General features: G+C 46.9%; 1 protein-coding gene across 1 annotated transcript; it reads left to right on the top strand.

Moving 5' to 3' along the window:
• The first annotated feature begins 2,694 nt into the window (after nt 1–2,694).
• Nucleotides 2,695–10,102, top strand: ZC3HAV1L (zinc finger CCCH-type containing, antiviral 1 like). The gene is made up of 4 exons (XM_028525853.2): nt 2,695–3,180; nt 4,097–4,232; nt 6,010–6,268; nt 8,142–10,102. Exons 1-4 carry the CDS (start codon nt 2,810–2,812, stop codon nt 8,270–8,272), a joined length of 897 nt encoding a protein of 298 aa, XP_028381654.1. The 5' UTR covers nt 2,695–2,809; the 3' UTR covers nt 8,273–10,102.
• The last annotated feature ends 14,197 nt before the right edge of the window (nt 10,103–24,299 follow it).

Here is a 24,299-nt window from a genome sequence, read left to right as displayed (position 1 = left end):
AAACGCAAAAAAGGATTTGTGCAGTATATGGAGAAGGTGCTGTGACTGATCAAATGTGTCAAAAGTGGTTTGTGAAGTTTCTGGGTACTATTGACATTTGGTCTAATTCTTTGCTGAGGGGCTGCCTGATGCATTGGAAGATGTTTAGCAGCACCCCTGGCCTCTCCCCACTAGAAGCCAATAGTGGGAGACAGCTGACATTCTCAAAATATCCAAATCAAGAAAGTTATTGGTGAAAATGAAAAATGTGTCTTTTATTTTATGGAAAAAAGCAATGAAATTTTTGGTCAATCCAATACAACTCACTGCCTACCAAGCGTCTCATCTTGGATTGTCCATCGCAATCTCCATACAATAAAAACTGAGATCATAACCCCCCAAATCCTGTTTCCTCCTCTGTTATTCTTCATCTTGTCTTGCTTTCCTAGAAATACATTCTCACTGCTGCCAGGGATCTTTCTAAAACACCTATCTATCCTACAGTATGGCCAGGCACTGATTTAAGTGTAGGGATACAGCAATAAACAACACCAATGAGATTCCTGCTTTCACGCCCCTGAATTCCAGAAATGCATAAATAAACAAGAAGAAACATTATCAGTGGTAAGCTCCATATGGAGACTGGGGAGCTACTTTAGCTTGGGAGGCCAGAACAGGCCTTGATGGAGAGAGGACTTGAACTTCTAAGCTCAGAGTTGAATGGCAAACAGGAGAGCTCTAGATCAGGGGGAAGCGTTCTAGGCAGGGGATCATGTCACTTTGCAACGGAAATCCTGAAGTGGTTTCCCAAGTCTTCACTACCTAAGTCCAAACGTTTTTGCACGGCAGAGGTGGTTTTCTGGCGTCTGTCTAGTTACCGTCCTCTAGACGTTACAGGACATGAACTCACCGGGTCCTCAGAACCACCAACTAGGCCGGTGGAACTCCTGAGTTATGTCTTATTCGTCTTTGAACTAGGTCGCTGTATTAGCTCAATAAATGTTCATTAAACGGGCAGGGTGAGGGGCCAAGAGGATAGCTGTTTAATCCATGTCCAGGTCTAGACCTGTGCTGTCCACAGAAATAGCGAGTGAGCTGCATGGGTTATTAATGACGTACTTTGCATTTTCTTCATTCTAAATCTTCGCATTCTAGTGTACGCACGTCACACAGCGCATCCCAGTTGAGACTGGTCACATTTCAAGTGCCCGGCCACCACGTGTGGCTGGCTAGTGTCTGCCGCCTCAGAGAGCTTTTTCATAGTAATTACCTGAGGCCACTGAGCTCCTTCTACTCCATGACCAAAAAAATTCAGAGACGTTCTAAATCAAGATCGCAGCAGAGGGAGAGTGAGACAGAACAGTTAGACTGTTAGTAGCCGAGGACCAGCTCTGACACCAGACTGCTCACATTCCTGTGTATCTGTTGGAATTTGGGATTAATTGCCAGGTGGCAGTCGGATTATCCCAGAGACAGCAGCCAGGCACCATCCAACCCTAAAAGCCTTGGCTTTGCATTTGCACGTGAATTTTCCAATCTGCTGCCCACAGCTAATCCACAGGAGGGGGCCCTCCTTCCTCTTCTTCTTCTTTATTTTATTATTATCATTATTATAATTTACAAAAGTTCATTCCTAACCGGACAACAGGCTCGAGAACAATACTTCAGTCTAGCTATAGGTGGCAGGAATGTTAGGACAGGGACCCAGATGCTAAAACAGGGATGGAATTTAGGGTCAACACTGCCCCAGGCGCCAGGAACAGCTCACTTTTTGCCAGATTTCTTAAATCCCCCTGTGGCCAGGGGGCCCTGCCCACCCCAGACCCAAGATGTTAGCTCCTCGAGTTTCTTCTCTTTTTGCTTCAGCTTGAAAGCCTTATCTCGTCCATCTCCTTGGCCTGCTTCTTAGGCTGTTTCAGGCGCCTTTCTTGCCACCTTCCACAGCAGACTTGGAGAGGTGCCTGCCGCCCCTTCCCCCGGAGCTGACACTTCTTCCTCGCAATCAGACCTGCTTCACCGTCTCCCATCCCACTGTCTGTAGCTGATGTAAATCCTTCCAGACCCATTTACTGCGCCCAGACCCAACCCACTTGCTGTATAAAAACGCCTGCAAAACCCCAGGACAATGGACATGCTGTCTTTCTTCCCTAACACGTTTCTGGAGGTTTAGACTCCATGTCCCAAGACTGGTCTTACTTTTTTTTGCTACCAAGGGCCATTAATAAACCCCTTCTTTTAAAAAGACTTCAGCTGTGATAGTTGAAATTCTTTGTTTAATTCGCACTACCTATGTCATCTTTGCATTCTTTTTTTTTGCAATTTTTTTTAAAGATTTTATTTATTTTTAGGGAGGGAAGGGAGGGAGATAGAGAGAGAGAAACATCAATGTGCGGTTGCTGGGGGTTATGGCCTGCAACCCAGGAATGTACCCTTGCTGGGAATTGAACCCGGGACACTTTGGTTCCCAGCCCGCGCTCAATTCACTGAGCTACGCCAGCCAGGGCCTTGCATTCTTTACCAGTGTCTCCAATTCTCTCATTTGCGTGTTGTGACTCCCCCACCACCACACAATCCCTCCGTGCCATCCCTTAGGCACGGATTCACCTTGGCCCGCGCCTGGCACAGAGCGGGCGCTCAGTAAGTACTGTCCCTGCCTGGTCCGCGTCCAGGGGGCCCCACTGGGCCCACGGCCGCCGCCTCCCCCGCCCCACCCCGCCAGCCCTCCCCCAGACTGTCTCGGGATCTTGGTTTGAAATCCGGGACGTGACTGGGAGGAGTCTGCCCGCGGTGGATTTCCGTGCTGGGCTGCGCAGGGAGCCCCGCCGAGAGCATGGCGGAGCCCACCGTCTGCTCCTTCCTCACCAAGGTGCTGTGCGCCCACGGCGGCCGCATGTTCCTGCAGGACCTGCGCGCCCACGTGGAGCTCTCGGAGGCCAGGCTCCGGGACGTGCTGCGCCAGGCCGGGCCCGACCGCTTCCTGCTGCAGGAGGTGGAGGTGAAGGACGGCCCCTGGGACGCGGAGGCCGAAGTGGCGGCCGGCGCCGTGGGCGCGGGCGGCGGCGGCCCCTCGGCCTGCAGGGTGGTGGCGGTGTCCTCGGCGCGCCTGTGCGCCCGCTACCAGCGCGGCGAGTGCCAGGGCTGCGACCAGCTGCACTTCTGCCGCCGTCACATGCTGGGCAAGTGCCCGAACCGCGACTGCTGGTGAGGCCCGCGGAGAGGGGCGGGGCGGGGGCCGGGCAGCGGCGCCATCCCCGCGCGCGAAGGCCGCTGGAAGCGGGACACAAAAGAGTTGAAAAAGGGGGCTGTGTGTCGGGGCCCTGCGACCTCCTCAGAAAGGGCGGGAGGGAATTCTCCGGAAGGGGCCCCCCGCAGGGTCCTCCAGAGGAGGCCCGCCCTGGTCTGGTGCGGAATGAGGAGGGAGGCCAGTTCAGCTTGGATTTCTTAGACATCCCTGCCCGCGGACCCTGCACAGCACGACTGGAAAAAAATCAGGATTGGGGCTCTGGGGTTCATTTACTCCAGTGGTCTTTTGCGGGGTATTTGCGGATCCCATCAGATCCTTGGGGCCTGTTACACAGAGGTGGCCTCTTCCCACGTAAACACAAAGTTTTACAGAAGCCAGTCTGAACTCGCTAGGTTTAGAAAGGCCCATCTAGTCTGACCCTCGGGGACCGGAGCGGGGACCGGAGCGGGGACCGGAGCGGGTGGATGATTTGGGAGAGGTCATCTGGGGCTGCCTTGGTTCACTCAAGCTCCCCAAAGCAGGGCTGGGGGCACGTTGGCGGCCTATGGGGGTGGGCAGCTGTTTGGGGTGCAGAGGGCAAGTGCGGTCATCTATGAAACAGGCGGGCACTCTCTGTCAAGGCAAGTGACTGGGGGCGGGGGAGGCTTGGCTTTAAAGCGCCCTCATTTAAATGAAACAAACAAACCAACAAAATAAACAAAACAAAACCCCAAAGCCCCAGCCCTGCCCAGTTGGTTGGAGCGTCATCCCGTGAACCTAAAGGCCGCGGGTTCTGTCTTGGTCAGGGCACATGCCTGGGGTGCAGGTTTGGTCCCCAGTTAGGGCGCCTAGGAGAGGCAACCTGGGCCTCTGATCGAGAGCTGTGTGTTCTAGGTCTACCTGTACCCTTTCCCATGATATCCACACACCTGTCAACATCCAAGTCCTGAAAAACCACGGGCTGTTTGGCCTCAATGAGGCCCAGCTTCGGATTCTGCTTTTACAGAACGACCCCTGCCTTTTACCGGAGGTGAGTCACCAAGGAGTCGTTGTCACGTGGTCTGCGGTGGGGGTGGGGGTGGGGGTGGGTAGGGGGCGAGGGGCGAGGGGAGAAGTCCCGGGGAGCCTGACAGCCTGAGGTATATGGGGTTGGGGTGGGGTTATGGTACAGGGCTGACCTTTCTGGAGTCTCTGGTTTTACTGGACTTCAATACATAGGGAATGACGGATTCCTGTGGTACACACATAATAATAATGGCTACTTTTTTTTTTGAGTGAATGCTAAACGCTAAGTGGTTTATATACTTTAGCTCATTAATAACCTGCCCCCATTTTACAGGTGTAGAAACTGAGTTTCAGCTAGATGATGTAACTTACCTAAGGTCACGCAGTAAATGGCAGATTTGAATTTAGGTCTGTCTATGAAGCCTGTGTTTTGTGAATGGCCTGTTTATGCTTTTGCCTTTTTTTTTATGGAGGCATGTGTCTTTTCCTGTTAATTGATAAGATGTCTTTAATGATAAAAAACTATTTTCTGGTCATATTTGTTATAAGTATTTTCTGCCGTTTACTTATTTGTGGGCCTTAGATGCCGATTTTAATTGCTTTCAGACAACATGATTTTGTTTCAAATGCTTAAAAAGTACCCACCATCACTGCTATAATGGCAAAGTTACTATATTTGTGTTTCTTTAGCTAGACACAAATAATATTTTAAAAATAAAGTAGCCCTGCCCTGGCTGATGTAGCTCAGTGGATTGAGCGTAGGCCTTGGGAACCAAAGTGTCACCAGTTCAGTTCCCAGTCAGGGCACATGCTTGGGTTGCAGGCCAGGTGCCCAGTAGTGGGGCGAGAGAGGCAACCACACATTGATGTTTTTGTTTTTTTAAAAAGATTTTTATTTATTTATTTTTAGAGAGGGAAGGGAGGGAGAGAGAGAGAGAGAGAGAGAGAGAGAGAGAGAGAGAAACATCAATGTGTGGTTGCTGGGGGTTCTGGCCTGCAACCCAGGAATGTACCCTGGCTGGGAATCGAACCTGGGACACTTTGGTTCCCAGCCCGTGCTCAATCCACTGAGCTACACCAGCCAGGGCCCACACATTGATGTTTCATTCCCTCTCTTTTTCCTTCCCTTCCCCTCTCTCTAAAAATAAATAAATAAACTCTTTAAAAAATAAAAAATAAATAAAATAGCCCTGGCCACTATGGCTCACTTGAGCATCAGTGATGCTCAAGTGAGCATCATCCTCTTACCCAAGGGTTGCGTGTTCAATCCCTGGTCTGGGCGTGTATGGGAGGCAACCAATTGATGCTTCTCTCTCCCTTCCTTTCTAAGGAGCAATGAAAAGGTGTCCCCAGGTGGGGATAAAAAGAGAAATAAATAAAAATAAAATAGTTGGAGTCCCAAAGGAAAATTTTACAAGAGACCACCAATCCAAAGTAGAGTTTTCTAAACATTGATGTTTTTTCCCTCTGCCTCTCTCTAAAAATCAATAAACATATCCTCTGGTGAGGATTAAAAAAGAAAAAGAATTGGTCTCGTCTTGAGTCAAGGGGGCCAGCTTTTAATACTTGCACAGAATTCCCTCATTGGTTACAGGTTTTGGGAAAGGTGGGCAGGTTAGCTGAGTGTTAGCACAGCTAGGGGAGACTGGGAGGGAGCACGGTAACCCTACCCATCCGCCTTTCTCTCAGTGATTTTAACAGCCATTGGCTTAAGAACCTTTCACTCAGTGATTTTAACAGCCATTGGCTAGAAAGCCGCAGTGAAAACCACTGTTTTCAGTGTCGCCTCATTTCTGTCCTAGGTGTGTTTGTGCTACAACAAAGGCGAAGCCCTGTATGGTTACTGCAACCTCAAGGACAAGTGCAACAAGTTTCACGTGTGCAAGTCCTTTGTCAAGGGAGAGTGCAAGCTGCAGAAGTGCAAACGATCCCATCAGCTCATTCACGCGGCGTCCCTGAAGCTGCTGCAGGACCAGGGGCTGAATGTCCCCAGTGTCGTTAACTTCCAGATCATCTCTACCTACAGGCACGAGAAGCTGCACAAGATGCTCGAAAATAAAGGTGAGACCATCAGAGGTAGACAGAGCTCCGTCCCTGATGTTGCTTTGACCTGAAAGCGCTTCATGGGTTAATTAAGTGCTCTGTCCTAGGGGGAGCTTGGGACAGTCAGCATTTGTGAGACAGAACTGTGATTGTAACCAAGCAGGGAAGGGCTCCAGTTTATTTTCAGGGCTGCCAGCTAATAACACCTGCCCGAGTGTTTGAACAGTGCGGCTCTTTGGTAAGTTGGGGGTCGTGAAGTAGGTACACCAGTCTTAACCTCTTCACTAGAAAAAAGAGGAGGAAGGTGGTCCAGTGACTGGAGAGGTAAGGATAATGTAGTGTGGCTTTCTTTATTAAATTGAATTAAGGTTTCTTTTTCCCGTTTTTTTTTTAAGAGAAAGAGAAACATCAGTGTGTGGCTGCCTCTCAAGCACCCCCCACTGGGAACCTGGCCTGTAACCCAGGCATGTACCCTGACTGGGAATTGAACCAGTGACACTTTGGTTTTCAGGCTAGCACTCAATCCACTGAGCCACACCAGCCAGGGCTAAATTTTCTTTTTTAATTGTTAGGAAATTTTAACCACATTACGGAAAAATTCGGATAACAGAGTAGAAGTAAAAATTGTACATGGCTCCACTTACTCTAATGCACAGTAATTGTGACCACTTACTTGCAAGCCCTTCAGTTTTGTTACTGTACAAAGACTGCTCCAGTCGTGGTCAAAGTAGGTTCTGGTGTCGTGTCTTAAATTGTCACTTCATCCAACATCATGACCATCTTCCCATATCGCTGCTCAGCCTGCCACTGTTTAGGTCTACACAGTATGATTGAATGTTCTTTCATTGTGATGCATTTAGGTGACTTATTCTATTGGATTTGCCTGTAGCTAAAAATCAGTTTTACTGGGTGGTCGGCCCAGGAGAGCTGTTGATGGGAAAACTGTTATCATCAAAGCAGAGTCTCTAAGCATTTACCATGGAGCTTTCTTACGTTGAGATGGTAATGGCCGCCTTCATGGGCAGGTGGCATGAAGGCAGGGGGGCCTCTGCACGTCCCGGTGTTGGAGGCTATCTGGGGCACCCTGAGTGGCGGCAGGGGCCTTCTCCTCTGTATTGTGTACGGGATCTGTCATGATCTCCATCTGGTCTTGGGTAGTGGGTCCCTCCTGCTATGAAATAGCTTCCTTCTGCCTGCTCTGTGAGTGTGCACGATGCAGACCCTGGCTCGTGGGGTCCGCCACATTGTGGATGAGGCACGAGAAAGTCACATGGACTCCCGAGTCCTGTGCAGGAAAAGGGATGGCATGGCCTCTCTCTCAAGAGGAGAAAAAGCCTCAGCCCTCGCCTTGACTGGCTTTTATTTCTTTTCTGGGCACATTACATGATGGTCCTCATTTACTAAGCACAGGTTCGCTTTAGGTGGTTACCTTTTACAGAAAACAAAGGAGAGGATGTTGCTAATCACATCACAGAAGAAGGATACTTGCAAATGCAAAGGGAAAAGTGGTTGAACTGGTTACACTTGTCCTTGGAAGGTTTAGCAGGGATTTTAGGAATTTACTTTAAAGACATGCAGTAAACGTTTGCTGCCTCAATTCAGGGTGAGGGAGTTTTAGCAAAAGCAAGTCTCATAGTCTAGGTGCAATGCAGGCCTGATTCCCCACAGGAGAACCTATCCATGGGCGTGGGTCCTGTCTGGGCCCACACCATGCAGAACGGTCTCCTACATGTGCATATGTGTGTTTAACATATTTTTAAATCCAAAGACCCAAACTCTCCAGAATTTTGTCTGAGATTTGATTCGCTAGGCTGATGTTCCCACTGTAACATGACACTTAGAAATGATAAAAGGAGTGTCTTAGGAAGCCTCATGTGTTTCTTCTTTCTAGATAATTCAGCTGCTTCTGCTGAGCACGCACAGGGCCCTGAGAAACAAGGAGGGCCCGTTGTTGCGGCTGCAGAAGCCCGTCCCCCGGTTTCTGTCCCTGCCCCGTCGGCCAAGAAGCCAGGTAAACCGTAAAGGACGTCAGCGAAATAGAAGAAGCTTCTGCAATTGGAAGGTCGGAAAACAAAGCTTCTGTTGAACTTCGATTTATAACTATTCATTCACTGAATGATCTCTCTAAAATACCTACCTCACAGGGTGCTGTGAAAATTCAAGAAGATGCAAAAGGAGACATTGTTTGATTTGGAGGATAAGGTTGGGGACAAGGTTGGACATGGAGCGGGCAAAGGGAGGGTGAATCCTGAGTGCAGGTGGGGCCTGTGCAGGGCGAGCCCCGGCCGTGGCAGCTTCTGCCTGCAGTTCCTGGGAGCTCTTCCCAGGCTGGCGGGAAGCTCCCGCACACGCAGCTCCCTGCTGACCTGGTTGGTGGCCCGGCTGTGGGTTTTCCGTATGCCCGTGTATGCCGTTCCAGTGCATCAACTTTATGTCCTTCCTTTTCCACTCAATGTGCCATAAGCATCCTCCCGTATGTGTTCACGTTTGTCACGCATGATCATTGTTATGCACAGAAACACAAATATATCATAGTTTACTTGTTGCCCTTATCCTGGGGAAACAATTTGCTGGGATTTCCAACAAATTTTGAATATAACTCTTCAAATCCGCACAATAGTGAATTTTTAAAGTTAGTCTTTTGCTTGGCTTAGAGTTGCAAAATGATAGTGCTTTTTGCATTTCTTTAAATTTAGGTGCAGGTGAATATTTTTTCTGTGTGTGCTTTCTGTAGGTCTTTATTTTGTGCATTTTGTACACGCCCTTTAATTACTGGGGCATGCGATTACCTCCTCTGTGCTGATGTGGGATGGCCTTTAATCAGGTGCCTTAATTTTTTATAAAAGGATATCAACCATACTGTGCTCATGTTCACATCCATCTCCTGTGGCTGCGCCCTCAGGCAGCACAGAGAGTGTGTAACTGCTGGGTGCTGACCTCCACTTTCTACCTCACTCTGTCTGCTCTGCTCTTATTAAACTCGGACGAAAGCCCACTTGCTGTGCTTTGAAGGATGTGCAGTGCATCCATTCCTCAAAGTCGTGTCCCTCCTTCTATGGGTCGGGGTGGACCATCGGAAAGCTGTACACCTCGCCCATTGCATGTCCACTTTCCCCTTCCTCCCCTCCCTGTTCCCCTACCCAGATGTCTTCACTGAGTCATACCTAGATGTTTGGTTCTTTGCTTTTATCCCCTGACTGGGAATCGAACCAGCAGCCTTTTGGCTCATAGGCCGGCATACTCAGTCCACTGAGCCACACCAGCCAGCTTTGTTTTTATCAAAAGGTACCACAGAAAAGCAGCTGTGTGAAATCCTCCCCTGTGTTTGCTGTAGTAATATCCCAAATGTCGATGTGTAAAGCATTTTTAGAAATACTGAACTGTCCTGCAATAACATTTGAGAAAAAGGGGCAAGGTAGTGAGTTTTTTTTTAGAAAGCTAAGTTTATTTAATTGAGAGAAACATTTGTCATGCAATTCTCTCTTTTCTGTTGGGGAAGGTGTCCAAAAAGTGCCCTTTGTCAAGGGAGGGATTGCTGCGTTCTCTCCTAATGGACAGTGAGAGTGCTGTGACTTACAGTCATCCCCCCACTTTGGCTGTCAACAGTGGTGTTTCGGAGGGCCCCGATGTCCGCATACCTCGTTGCTTTGTTCCTGGTTCTGATTTCTCCTGGTGCTAATTTTTTTCTGAAAAAAATAGTTTTACATTTTATTATCGTCATTATTTACATTTTATCCTTTTTTTCCATGTATTTTTGTTGTAAGCCATCCGTAATCCTTAATGGAAACAGTATAGTATATAAGTGCGTATTCTTTACATGAAGAGACTTGGTAGGCTTTTATACTATTGTGTTTTTTTTTATTTTATTTTAATCATTGTTCAAGTACAGTTTTCTATGTTTTTTTATGTATCTTATAATTATGCTTTTATAAATGACGTTAGTGACCCTGTGTAATCCTTGTTGCAATATTTTATCCAGATCTATAATATTCCATCTTAATCTTACTTTTTTGGTATTTATGCTGTCTTATTTTTAGCGTATGATCAGCCGTTAGAGAGTTATCATGTTAGACTTGGGGAGACGTTTCCTTCGGTGATTCCCTGGGGCTTTTGAGATGGGGCCGCACGTCTCCAGCCTCCACAGAGTCAGCATAACCTAAACCGAACGATCCCCATTTCTCCAGACTTGTTCCTCCTCTTGGTTTTTATTTTGGAGGGTCACCACCTAATAACTTAAGCCAGAAACCTGCAAATTGTCCTCTGCTTGCTTTCTCCTTGTTCCCAGGGTTAAATTGGTTACATAGCATTGGAGACTTTTTCCCTTTAAAAAGCTCTCAAATTTTTATCCTCCTCTGTCCATTTTTTCCTGTTCCCTCCACGCTGCCTTGTCGCAAACCCTCGTCACCTCTTACAGAACTCAGTGGTTTTCAGGCCATTTCTTAGAAGTTTTTTGTGGGAGTTGCTAGGTGACTCCCCTTCAATGATGGTAGCCCCATTTTAACTTAATTTTTTATCCTCACCTGAGGTTATGCTAATTGATTTTAGAGAGAGAGAAAAGGAGGGAGATAGAGAGGGAGAGAAACATCCATTAGTTGCCTCTTGTACATGTCCCAGGCAGGGACCAAACCCACAACCCAGGCATGTGCCCTAACCTGGAATTGAACCCATGATCTTTTGGTTTGTGGGAAGATGCCCAACCAACACACTAGGCAGGGTGCCTTTTAAATTTTTAATTAATAGAGGATTTCATTGATTTCCTTACCACCCTTCTCTCCCTCTGTCTTCCCTTCTGCTGCCTGCTTGATCTTTGAAATTCAGACCCAATCACATCGCTTTTTCCTGCCATAAAGTTTATCGGTCCCTATCACTAGGGGAGGAGTCATGACCTCGCAAGGCCCCGGGAACCAGAAAGGTGAGCGAGTGGAGGCAGTGAGCTGGATGCAGGAGGACTGGGGAGCGTGCTGTGGTGAATCATCCCGTCTGCAAGGGGCACCTGCCTCTCGCCTCCATGTGGGAACATGACCCAGTTTGTCATATTGTCCAATTTGACAAAAGAAGCCAGAATCCAAATTTTTAGAAGGAATTTTCTGATTTTAAATATTGAGTTTTTAAAATGCAGACCAGTGTTGTGGGTACAAACCTACTTGCAATTTTGTGGAACGGGCCCTTTGATCTTGCGCTGTGTGTCTGAGCGATGCTCCCCTCAGGGTCCTCTCTCCCCGTCCCTGCCCCCGAACCTGGTAAAATTAGGTGCTTTAAAATGCCCAGGTAACCTCTCCCGACCCCGAGAGAGTTCTCAGATCTCTAGAGTAGCACTTACTTCCTTACAGGGCAGTGCCTTCTGTTTTTATTCCCTAGCTTTGAGCAAAAACATTCTTCTTGGCAATTCTGACACTTGGTAGTTAGATATTTTTCGGCCTAATGACGAGTTAAACTCTGCCTTTGAATCCATCCAGTCAGTGTCATATTGCTCTGCATTGTTTTTTTCTTCCCACATATGTATTTTTAATATTCAAAAAAACTTTTTCTCCGAAGAAATGTGTTATATAAAGTAAACATCCTTTCAGTGCTTCAGTTGGAATCGTCTAGGTCTAAAATGAACACTTTAAGAAAATATTTGTCTTTTAGTGAATTGCCTTTGTTCTAACAGTGTTTAGAAGGCCTATTTTTTCTAAAGTCATAGCTGCAAAATATTTGTCTTTTCTTACTTATCTCTATTTTGTGTTAAGTAAAATTGCGATAAAGAGATTTTTAAATTTCTTATTAAATATGAAGTTAGTTGTTGGTTTTAAACAAATGTTATCTACTTAAAGGGAATAACATCTATTGTTTGTTAGAAGCTTTTAGTAGGAATTGGTATCTTTTTTATCATCCCAAGTTTTATCACTTAAATCACTCAGTATGATTATATTAATAGTTTTCATTATATTAAAACATCCTTAAATTCTGACCAAGCTCTACTTGACTATGGCATTATATTCTTTTAATGTATTTTCCCCTCTAATTGGTAACTTTTATTTTAGGTGTATGCATTTATACATTTACGAATAAAATACATTTACATTTTATGTGTGTGTATAGTAATTTCTCTTTGTTTTTATCATGATATACTCACTATAGTCACAGTAAATTTTTTCCTGAGTGCTGTTTTGAGTTTTGTCCACTGATACGTGATGTCATTGTTTTTGTCCTTTTCCGGCTTTACTGAGACATAGTTGCCATTATCGCTGTGGGAGTGGAAGGTGTGCAAGGTGGTGTGACGCACGCACAGGTGCAGAATGATCACCACCGCAAGCCTGGTCGGCACACCGGGCACCGCATGCTCATCGCCACATTAAGGTGACGTATTGCTATATCAGTGGATCAGGCTCTCTAGTATCGTCTAGGAATACTTTTCCAAAAGATTTTTTTGGAAAATATAATAATATAGCATTGTAGAAACTTGGGGGGATACAGGAATGTATTAGGAAGTAATAATTACCTATCATCCTAGTGTGTAGAGGCAATCACTTAATACTTTAGGATATCCTTTTTAGTCTTTTTTTTTTCATGCACATGTTCTTAAATATTGAGGATATACCATGTATACAATTTCATATTATACTGTTTTGGATTGATATTTTTAAAACATTTTCCTACATCATTGAAAACATTCATAATTATATTTGATGGTTGTATTATATTTCCTATGTATCATTTATTTTATTACAGTCCTATTGTTGGATATTTATTGTTTACTATATTTGGCAGATAAATCTTTGTCTAAATTTCTGATTATTTTATTAGAATAGATTTCTAGATATGAATACTCTTTCAGAGATACTAATATTTTTATATTTTCCATGTTTTCTGTATGCCTTTTATTTAATTTTATTATTTTATTTTTTATTGATTTTAGAGAAGAATGGAGGAAGAGAGAGAGAAGCATTGATTGGTGGTTCCACTTATTTATGCATTCTTTGGTTGATTCCTGTATGTGCCCTGACTGGGGATCGAACCTACAATCTTGGTGCATCAGGACAATGCTCTAACCAATTGAACTAATCAGCCAGGGTCAGAAATATTAATATTTTGATAATGAAAAAGTACTTCAAAATTGTCTACCAGAGTGGCCGCACCACTTATACTCTCGGCGGTGTGGGGACTGCTTGTCTGCAACAGCCTGTGTTCCAGGCTCATTCTGATGGAAGAGACGGGGTACCTGTTGTTTGCTAAGGGGTCCTTCTGGGCCAATATTTAGGAAGATACATTGGTAGCAAGTGCTACTTACCTACACACTAGAGGCTGTATTTTAATCAATTTATTATGCAAGAACATGGTTCTGTTATGTGCAATTTCTGTTTTGTCTTTACTGAGATTTCCTTTTTGCTTGACGTTTACCTGTGTGTTTTGTTTGTTTTTGTGAACTGATCATGCATTTATCTTACAAGGGTAAAACTTTATTTCCATGGGGCCTCTGAGGTGCTCACTCTCAGATGTTTATGTCCCAGGTAAATTTTTGTTTTATGTGGAACGCAAAACCGCCTCCCTCTGATACACACAGCAGGCTCTCAGCTCAGGGAAGCGTCGGTCTGCTAACCTGCGTGGACTGTATCTGCTCTCAAGTTCCGGAGGGGCTGCTCGGGCCGAGGAACACTTGGGAAGGCCTCAGACAAAGCTTCCTTTGCCTCCCACTCTTCCCCAGCCTTATCCAACCGCACCAGAAAACAGACAGGCGGTCCAGAAAGCATTTTCCTTGTTTGGTCTTAGGTGTTGGGGTTCCTGACATCTGAATCTCGCTTTCTGAAACCGTGTCTAGCTTGGCTTCTCTTAGTCCCTGCATCTCTAGCCGTAAGCCCTTGTATCCACTTGAACCCAGTTCCTCACACCTAGCCTATCAGGTGAGATAGGAAGGAACTTTCCAAGCAACTGCATTCCTGGGCTCCCCATCACTCACTGCGCTGGCTGAGATAGTTCCGGTACAGGAGCAGCAGGCACAGAGACCAGAGATGGCTGGCTCCATGGGCAAATCACTCTGTGTTGGTTATCTGGGTGACGGAGACTAGCATAGTGTCCCCCCTACACGACCACCCGGCATTATCTACCCACCGTCCTCTTTCTCCCTCCCAGGACAATCTGTAGAGAATCCAGTGAGTGCCCTGACCACTGCCCGCCAAAGACACAGCAACCCTCGGGGCTCACATGCGACATCAAGATACATCATCACGATGGGTTAGGTGGCGCCACAGCAGCAAACAACCACCAAATCTCGTGACAGAGTGACAGAGGTTTATTTTCCACTTGTGTTCATCCTGGTCAGGTTCCATTCTGTTCCATGTCCTTTTCACTTTGGGACCTGGTTTGACACAGTCCCCCCATCTGGACCAGTGCTGCTGCCCTGGCAAGAAGAAACCCCCACCTGGATCTTGAAGGGTCTACTCTCATTGCACTGGCCAAAGCAAATCATGTGAGCACCCTGTGTGCAACATATAATCCTATGCGGAGGGGTTTGGCAGGTCACATGGCCAAGCCTAGTGTCAATGGGCGAGGATGATACTGTGCCCTGAAGAGGGAACAGTAAATATTGTTAACTAGAAGATAATCACCCACAGGATGCAGCTCAGACAGGTGGCCTTCCTTGGCTGCCGTGGACATTGGTGGGGGTGTGCATTTCCCTTTAAGAATGCTGTAGAATTCCCGATGCTGCCATACTTTTCCTGCTTCCACTGAGATGTGCAAAGCCCTGCTGACAATGGAGTTCAAACCAAGTTACTGGCTGCAGCGTTCTGATTCTGTCTTACAGCTGGAGAGACCCAGACTCGGGGAAGGCTCGGATGTGGGGCCGAGTGGCTAAACCCTTCAGGCTGAGGTGTGGCTTAGGCTGGGTGGCCGGCTGTCCCTGTGTGCCCAGGACTGAGGGGTTTCCTGGGACAGTGTCAGATGTATCGGGATTACTGGTCATCCTGCCTTAGGTGCTCTCCATGTTGCCTCTTTTTTCCAACAATGTCTTCTTGTGCAGCAGGGCCAAGGAGGTAGGTGGATGCTTTGTGTAGCATTTATAATCCCCGATTGAATCAGCAAAGCCTGGGAAATTGTGTGTGTGTGTGCCCGTGCCTTTATTGGGGAAGGAAAAGCTCATCCTGCGGGAATGGATATTGCTTATGATTCATCCGATGAGGCAGTAGATGCTGCGTGTAAGTTACCACAGCAATCCCAGCTGAAACAGACAGACCTCATGGAAAACCACCACACGGGTGGTGGTGGCTGCCACCCACGCCTCTGAGCCTCGTTTTGCTTCTAAGATAACAGGGCAGGGACAGCTGCAGGTGGCAGGCCAAGATCTCGAGACACTACTCATTTGTAACCACCGAGTGTTAGAGGTTTACCAGTAAAAGGACTTCATCACGAACCTGTGCACTGTCCCCTTCCCAAGTCCCTTCCACAATCATCAGCTTGGTGATAAACGTTCTCATCCACCCTCTGCCCTGAATCTCCAAGCGCATCAGGTACCCGCCATTTGGTTTACGGAGGGAGATTTCCACTCCCATGAACTTCCTAACCACCTCATCCCTGACTATTCATGTTCTGGTCCACGTGGCCCTGCCCGTTGGTCTGTGGCTGGTTAATAAAATTATATAGGTTTTAGGTGTACAGTTCTATATTACATCATCTATATGTTGCAGCAATTTTTCAACCTGTGTGCCACAAGAATTTTTAAAACATGCAGTACTTAACTATTTAGTCGGGGCACTGAGCTCTTTTCCCTTAGACTGTCAAATAAAAAAATGACAACAGCCAACATAACTATAGCTGTCCAATGTGAATGAACCAAAATTATACCTATTTTTTTATCAGATGGGCAAAAATATATATTTTTGGTGTGTGGCAGAATTTTAGTCACTAGTGTATGTGTGCCCTGGGATGCAGAGGCTTGGAAACCGCTGGTGTATTGTATTGTGCGTTCACTACCTCAACTCAAGTTTCTTTCCCATTTTTGGCTCTAGGTTGACCAGATGTCTGCATGCCCAATTTTTAAGTTCAGATGAGAAGAAAGCAACTAGCCAGAAGAAGTGCAACTGCCTGCCCACTAAATCTACCTTCCTTTCCCCTCAGGTTGATGCAGTACAGCACTCAGATTCTGGGTCCTAGGCTTCTTTCCTGACTTTTGGCTTTTGATGACTTTTATTTGAACTAGTGGGTACTGGTTAATTTCTGTTAATGTTTTTTCCTGTCAGTCTTGACTCTGCCCATGGGTCGTACAGCCATGCTGCATGCAGGTCCTGCATCCAAGGCAAGCAATGTTTATTTTAAAATGTAGACTTTGGCCCTGGCTGGTGTGGCTCAGTGGATTGAGGGGGACCGTCTGGTCGCCGATTGGATTCCCAGTCAGGGTTCATGCCTGGGTTGTGGGCCAGGTTCCCAGTATGGGGCACATGAGAGGCAACCACACATTGATGTTTGTCTCCCTCTCTTTCTTCTTCCCTTCCCTTCTGTAAAATAAATAAATAAACTCTTAAAAAATAAAATGTAGACTTTGCCTTCATTCAGGTGTGTTGAAGCCAACAGATCAGGAGAAAAGACCGTACATGACTCACAGGTCCCAAGAGGATGGGGCAAGACACACGACACAGAGCCACGGAGAGGACACCAAGGTCAGTCACAGGCAGAGGCAGAGAACAGGAGAGAGAGGGGGAAAGAGATGGAGGGAGAAGCAGGAGTGGATGAGTAGGATAAGCAGGTTTAGGATGGGTTACTTTGAGTACCGATGTTGGGCTGTAGGGTGTGGGGGCTGCCTCTGGTTGTCTGATGCTTAGCTCTGGAGTAATGGGGCAGAATGGTGTCAGAGCCAGTAAGTCAGGAGGTCTGGGGATATGAGCTCCGGTCCTGTGAGCTTGCAAAGGAGAGAGAGTGGGGATGGGATGGGGAGGAGGTTGTTTCCTATCCCCAGGGTCCTAGGAATCCCCTAAGCCTGCGAGAGCCAAGCCCTCCTTCATCTGCAAGGCCCTAGATGTCAACATTTCAGGTACAGAAACTAAAAAACATGAATAGTACAGTATTTAAAACACACTCAGTCCTTCATGGCAGGACTTGACATTAGTTACCCAGCCAAATCCAGTACTAGATGATACCCTGGCGGTCACTTGGCACTGGATTTGTTGCTTGGTCATCAATAATAATAATAATAATAATAATAATAATAATGTAACACTTATTGGGCCAGCACTGTATATGGCACCTATAATGGTAGATTGGTTGTAAAAATGACCCTGTAACCTACTCTTCCCTATATCCATGTCCTTTGCCAAGTGACTTTGTAGCTCCTCCCACCAGGAGGGAGTTTCTCTCCCCATCCCTTGAGTCTGGGCAGGCCATGTGATTTGCTTTGATAAACAGAAAGCAGAGGAAGGGGCAGTTCCACATCTAGAATCCCAGAGGCCTTGGACACTTCCATTCACGCTCTTGGAACCCCATAGAAAGGAAGGGGCCCAGGCTGGCCTGCGGTAGGGTGAGATGCCATGCAGGAGAGTCCAGCTGTCCCCACTGAGGCCATGTCAGACCAGCCTTTCGCCTGCTGTCCCCTGGCCCAGCCTTTGCCCATCGGTGCATGAGTGAGTCTGTTCGACACCGGAACTGCCCAGTTGACCTGTAGATGTGTGAGCGCTGACACATGCTCTGTTGTAGTCTTCCTGAGGGGTGTTTGTTTCTCTAAATAGGGCGATACTCTTTACTTATTTATTTATTTTTAGAGAGAGGGAAGGAAGGGAGAAAGAGAGGGAGAAAAACATCAATGTGTGAGAGATACGTTGATCGGTTGCCTCTCACACATGCCCAGCTGGGGAGCTGGCCCGCAACCCAGGCATGTGCCCTGACTGGGAATCAAACAGGTGACCTTTTGGTTTGCAGGCCCACTCTCAGTCCACTGAGCTATATTTGATATATGCTTTTTGTTTTACAATTTGTTCATTAAAAGTGATGAGAAAATTCTGAGATGTCCTAAATTACAGCAGGCCAGAGGGTGGAAGGAAGAGACAAAAAACGGGGTTATTCAGTGAATAACCACAGTGCGAAGCCAGTGAAGGACTGCTCCTACTCCTTAGTGTACGCTGGAATTATTAAATTACCCTCCAGGTTATTTCCGAGATCTGAAAAGAAAGACTAGCCAGGCGCCCACTGAACCCCAGGGCCTGCGCTGCTTGTCTCCTAACTCTGAGGCACCTGTCCCAGAACCAGCCCCACTTCTCCTCCTCCCGCCCCTGCGTCTGAAGCTGATGTAAATCCTTTCCAACCAGCTACATCTCTCTCCCCACTACGTGATGTCCAAAAAGTCTTGTAAAACTCCAGCACTACGGACATGTCTGTGGTTTCTGTCAGCCTTGCTGTAGGTGGTTTAGCCTCCATGTCCGAAGACCCATCTTCTTTTTGCTAGCAAAGGGCCAGTAAACCCTTTCTTTTAAAAAGACTTCACCCTGGCTGGGTAACTCATTTGGTTAGAGCATCATGCCAACAGACAAAGGTTATGGGTTCAATCCCCGGTGAGGACACGTACAAAAATCAACCAATGCATGCGTAAGTAAGTGGAACAACAAACTGATGTCTCTCTCTCTCTCTCTCTCTTCCTTCCTCTCAGTCTCTCTAAATCAATAAAAAAATCCAATCTAACACTTAAAAATATAAATAAAAAGACTCCAGCTGTAGAAGTTAAAATTGCTATTTAACAAAAATAGGTAGAAGTATAATTTAGAAAAACTTTATTTTTTTAGAGTAGGAATTTCTGAGGAAGTGCTGGACTAGCAGCTTAGTCAGGGTTGTAATAGAAGAGCATTTGCTAGAACTGGAAGCAAAAATTAAGGAACGCCTGGAATTCAGAAGCAGTATCCAGGTGGACAGGGCCTGGAAGGCCGGGCCTCCTGTCCTGCTGGAGGAAGGCTAGAGCAGAAAGCAAGCTGGCAATGTTATATAAGGTCTTAAAAACGCACGTGCTCTTTGATCCAATAATTCCGGTTTCAGAAATTTATCATGTGATGACAAAAGATGTGTAGAGGAATTCACCTGCACAGTTGTTCTCATTTGTTAGGGTCCTGGTGAGAAGCAGATGGTACGCTTACACTGGGTAAGTGGGGGAGTTTAACGGAGGACTGTCTATAAAGGTCTGCGCGGGGTCGAGGGAAGCCAAAGAACAGCAGAGTGCTTGGACCAGCAGTGACGGGGACACCATGTCACCCTGAGCATGAAGGAACAAGTGGGGGGAGCTATTATGGGAACCCAGTGAGAGTAGCCGTAGGAGAGAACCTCCTACCAGATGTGCTCTAGGTCTCATGTTCAAGGACACCGCCAAGCAGTAGTGCTTTGGGGAGGGAGTGTGGGGAATAAACACTCTTGCGCGCTCCCCTTCCCATGATCAGGTTGTTTGCTGCTGCCTCCCCCACTGGCCAGATGGGTGGAAGCCCAAAGATTCATTCCTGCGAAGGTCAGCTCCCTGGAGCAAGCGGCACGGTGGGTAGAGGTAACGCATGGGCCAAGGGCTGATGCACGTGTACGGCTCAGTGTGTGAGGCAGTGTCGCTTGTACAGGGAGATGCCGGGACCACTGAGGGGAGGGAATTTGCCGAACAACTTAGGGTAGGTTAGTGTCTTGGACACCATTAGTAGTGGGGTAGGTTAGTACAATGCCACCATTACAAATTAAAGTCAAAAGATGTTTATAATATATTGTTGAGTGGAACAAACATTTTATGTACATTCAGACCCCAATTCCTACCACTGTTATGTGTGTTTATGCTTTTAAAGTATCCAGAAGAGCATATGGCCTAATGCCGTGACTTTCAACCAATGTGCCCCGCCAATAGCCTTGTGGTGAGAAGGAATCAAAATTAATACCTATTTTTTGTCATATTGGCAAAAAATATACATTTGGTATGCTGCAGAATTTTAGTAATTAGTTTATGTGTGCCATGAGATAAAAAGGTTGAAAATTGCTGAAATGTTAAAAGTGCTTCATTTGCTGTGGTGAGATTACAGGTAATTTTAATATTCATAACGTTGCTTCTCTTTATATTTTGCTTTTCTTTAAGAGGTATAATAAACAATTAAAGTTCTTTTTAGGGAAATGAGAAATATGGCATGATCCCAAATTAATTCCTTGAGTCAAATAAGTGCTAATTTTAACACTAAGAAGGAAAATGCCTTTAAAAATTCCGTGAGAAGCAAATTTCATTTTTGAGTATAATTCCAAAATTCTTAAATAAAATTCTTTCAGAGAATTGAGCAGCGGTAATGATCAGTGTGTAGAACTAGATGGAGATTACCCTGCTGACTTACTTGGTTCAATTATTGTCATACAACTTTAGAAGTAGGTATTCATATTTCCATTTTTAGCTGAGGAAACCCAGGTTCAAACAATCATACCCCAAATCTCATGGTTATTAAATGGTAAAATGATATTCAAAGAACCCTAGGCCTGCCACCTAGGCATGTGCCCCGACTGGGAATTGAACCTGCTACCCTCTGATTTGCAGGCTGGTGCTCAGTCCGCTGAGCCACACCAGCCAGGACTCATTTAATCTTTATAAAACTCCACAAGGCAGTTACGATGACTGTAGTTCCATTTTATAGACGAGGACCCCGAGGCTCTGAGAGGCTAATGTGTCACAACTAATAAGTGGTGGAGCTGTGACAAAAATACAGAAAATCTTGGCCCAAGAGTCTGAGCAATTAACCATTGCGTAGATTCACCTCTTTAAACAAGAAGTAGCGGTCTCTGTCCTCATGGCAAACAGACATGTGACCAAACCCCAAATTAAATACACGGTAAGTGCTAAGGAAGAAGGGAGCCTGACTTACATGGGGACCGGGCGGTCAGGGAAGGCTGGGCTGAGGGGGAGCCCCTCAGAGGAAGGGTGGGCGAAGCAAGGGGCAGTGGGAGGGCCACTGAGGAGGCAGCGCCGAGGCATGTGGTCCCAGCAGCTGAACTTCCCTGCAGGAGGCTTGCTGAGCAACGGAGGTCCCTTGAAGGATGTTGGGGAGCTTTTGACATTTTGTTTTTATGTAGGGTTTCACTATAGATATTTTCTCTACAGATATTTTCTTTTAAAAAATAAGGTAGTAGTGAATCTTAGTGCACCTAGGACTTCCTCAGATGTCTGTGGTCATGGGTGACAGTGGCCAAGTCTGATTCTGGCTTGAGTCTCAGGCAGACACCCCACCTGGAATTTCAGGTTGATTATCTGAAGGTTACCGGGACACAGTGATGACGAGGGTGGTGAGGAAACTCAGGTACAAAAAGTTGTATTTGCCATAGACATCCCTGAGTGTCGTGGACCACACCCAGGACTTATGATTGGATCTGAATAGTAGCGTGGTATGAATTGGCAGTTTCTATACTTAGTTTTAACACATAGCAGCCATGACATCTTTTTTCATGGTCTAGGACTGTACTGTCCAGTAGGGCAGCCACTAGCCACAGGTGGATATTTAACTTTAAATTAATTAAAATTAAATACCACTGACAACTGAGCTCATCAGTCACACTGGCCACACTCGGAGCACTGGTGGTAGCCATCAGTGGCTCCTGGCTACTTCCCTGGACAGAACAGATTTATAGGACAGTTCCGTCACCGCAGTAAGTTCTGGACAGCGCTGGCCTAGAAACGTCTTAATTTGTCCTTTTAAATGGTGGATGAGTTCCACACAGAGCTGTTTGTGGGCAGATCACTTTATCACGCCGCTTCCCACAGCTTTCACCCACAGCCTCTAGCATTCTGATTTTGTAAGCATCTCTTACTGTCTGGAGACTGGCATTTCCTAAAGGGCAGAGACTGTGTTCTTCCTCTGTTTCTGTAAGGGCCTCGGGCACTAGACTGAATACACAAGGTGGTGGTGCCAGTCATGACGGCCTACCAGACGCTGGACAAGGCCAAATTACCGTCAGGGCTGCCGTGGCTGTGCATGTTTTTAAGCCGTCTGCAGCTGGTGTTTCATCATGGACAGCGGAGGGACCCAGCGTTTCTGGACATGACTACAAAGTGTTAAGAAGTTACTCTGTCCGTGAAAGGATGGCTAAGTAAATGCTACCTCTCTTCTGGCTCTGGTGTCAAATATATATGGACAAACTCATGCTCCCCTAGTTAATTAGTTAGGGTAGTTATTGCTTGGGGACCAGGGAGGGGATGAAGTGAGGGGAGAGACTGGCTTAGAGCTTCGCTCTTGTACGTCCATTCATTCATTCATTCATTCATTCATCAGGCATCCATCAAGCCCGACACCCTGCCGAACACTGCGCTGGGCACCAGGGAATAAACCCATGGTAACAAGAAGGCTTCTGCCCTCGAAGACCTTACAGACACCTGGAGGTTTATTCCACATGGTCCGTGCAGGGACGCAAGTATCACAGGGACTTCCGGGGGCACAAAGGGAGGGCGGCACACTCAGCTCAGGGAGGTCAAGGAAGGCTCCCGGGAGAAGCGGCGCCCTGCCCACAACGACGGGAGCCTGGAGAGCAGCGATCTGTCCCAGAAGGGTGTCTGTCTAGGAACGTGAGTGACATGGGGTTTTCTGCAGAAGCCAGGAGATGAGGACACGGCTGTGTAGTTCTTGTGGGTTTGGCTGTATTGATTCGTGCATCGGATCCAAACTCCTGGCGGGGAGTTAGGCGGCTGCCATCCCTCCCGCGCTGAGTCGGAGCCAGCCGCGCCGCGCTGCAGAACGCTGTCATATGTGAGTTGCAGCGCGTCGGATGCCAAAGAACGAGGGAGATGCTAAAAACAGCTTTCACCAACTGTTGCCGTGATTCTCCCAGGGATTGTTGGCATGCCTCGGGAGAGCCGCCCCAGGCTGTGCGTCTCTGGCCGGGAACGCCCATGGGCAGTGTGGGCAGCAGGCTGAGCCGGCTGCTGTGTGGCAGCTTGTCGGTCAGGGGTGGGAGTTTGGGGGGAAGGAGTGAGGAAAAGTACAGAAGACAGAAAGGCGAGGCCTGGCACCTGCCTCAGGGACATTCTTACTCGCCGTTCTTCTTACCAAACCGTGCAGGAGGGACAGACATTTCCAGCCTGTTCCATTCAAGACAAGGATCCTGGCTTCATGTATTTATTTTTAAAGATGTTATTTACTTTTTAGAGAGAGGGGGAGGGAGGCAGGAGACGGAGAGAAACACCGATGTGCAAGAGAAACATCAATCACCTCTCACACGCACCCAGCTGGGGACCTGGCCTGCTACCCAGGCGTGTGCCCCTACCAGAATGGAACTGGGCCACCTTTCTGGTTTGCAGGCTGGTGCTCAGCTCACTGAGCCACCCTAGTTAGGGCAGGATCCTGGTTTTCAATGTCACCTCTGTGGTCGTGGGCGCTTTGAGAATCTCCCCCTTCACCTGCTTCCCCTTTGATAAGCAAGGTGTCTTCCCTGGGACTGAGTTGAGCTGAGTTAGTCATTTACACCTCGGCAGGCTTACACTCTTTGCTTGCTACACTCTGACCATAACCTACCCGCTTGTTTTTTTTTGTCCCCCAGTTCTTTATAAATAGCACTTCCTCCAGACAGGCAAGGGATCTGTCCTGTGCCACGTTCTGCTCCTTCGCACCTTCTTGCTTTTTCAGTTCCTCACTTGCTTGCCTCCCTACCTTTCCTTTCTCTGCATTACCTGCTCTCCTGCACTTCCCCTGTTTAATGAGTGTACCCACCGTTCCCGTTGTTCAAAACCCAGCCACAGCCCCACGCGGCCTGTGAAACCTTCCTACCGACTGGAGCTCCCTCTGACTTTTTCCTTTTTTTGGATTTTCATATTTATAGTCCAGATCCTGCTGTTTAGCACTGTGCTGGGGGAGAAGTCACCTCAGAGGCCACCCGAGGCCTCCATCTCGGCCCATCGTCATCTGTCCTTTCTCTCTCCTCCTGGAGGAAGACGCTGCCTTCTAAACGGTTGTGTAATTGAAAAGACGAACAGGACAACAACGTTAAAGGACAGAATGCACTTTCAATGATCTTAATACAACAACTTCAAGCATTGCACTGATCCTTTCCCGTCATACTTATTGTGTTACGGCAGCTCATAAACCATTTTATGTTCGGTTTTTATTCC

This window comes from Phyllostomus discolor, chromosome 10, assembly GCF_004126475.2.
Source record: "Phyllostomus discolor isolate MPI-MPIP mPhyDis1 chromosome 10, mPhyDis1.pri.v3, whole genome shotgun sequence".
Lineage (NCBI taxonomy): Eukaryota > Metazoa > Chordata > Mammalia > Chiroptera > Phyllostomidae > Phyllostomus > Phyllostomus discolor.
Note: the sequence above shows the minus strand (reverse complement) of the source record. Positions and strands in the feature narration are given on the sequence as shown.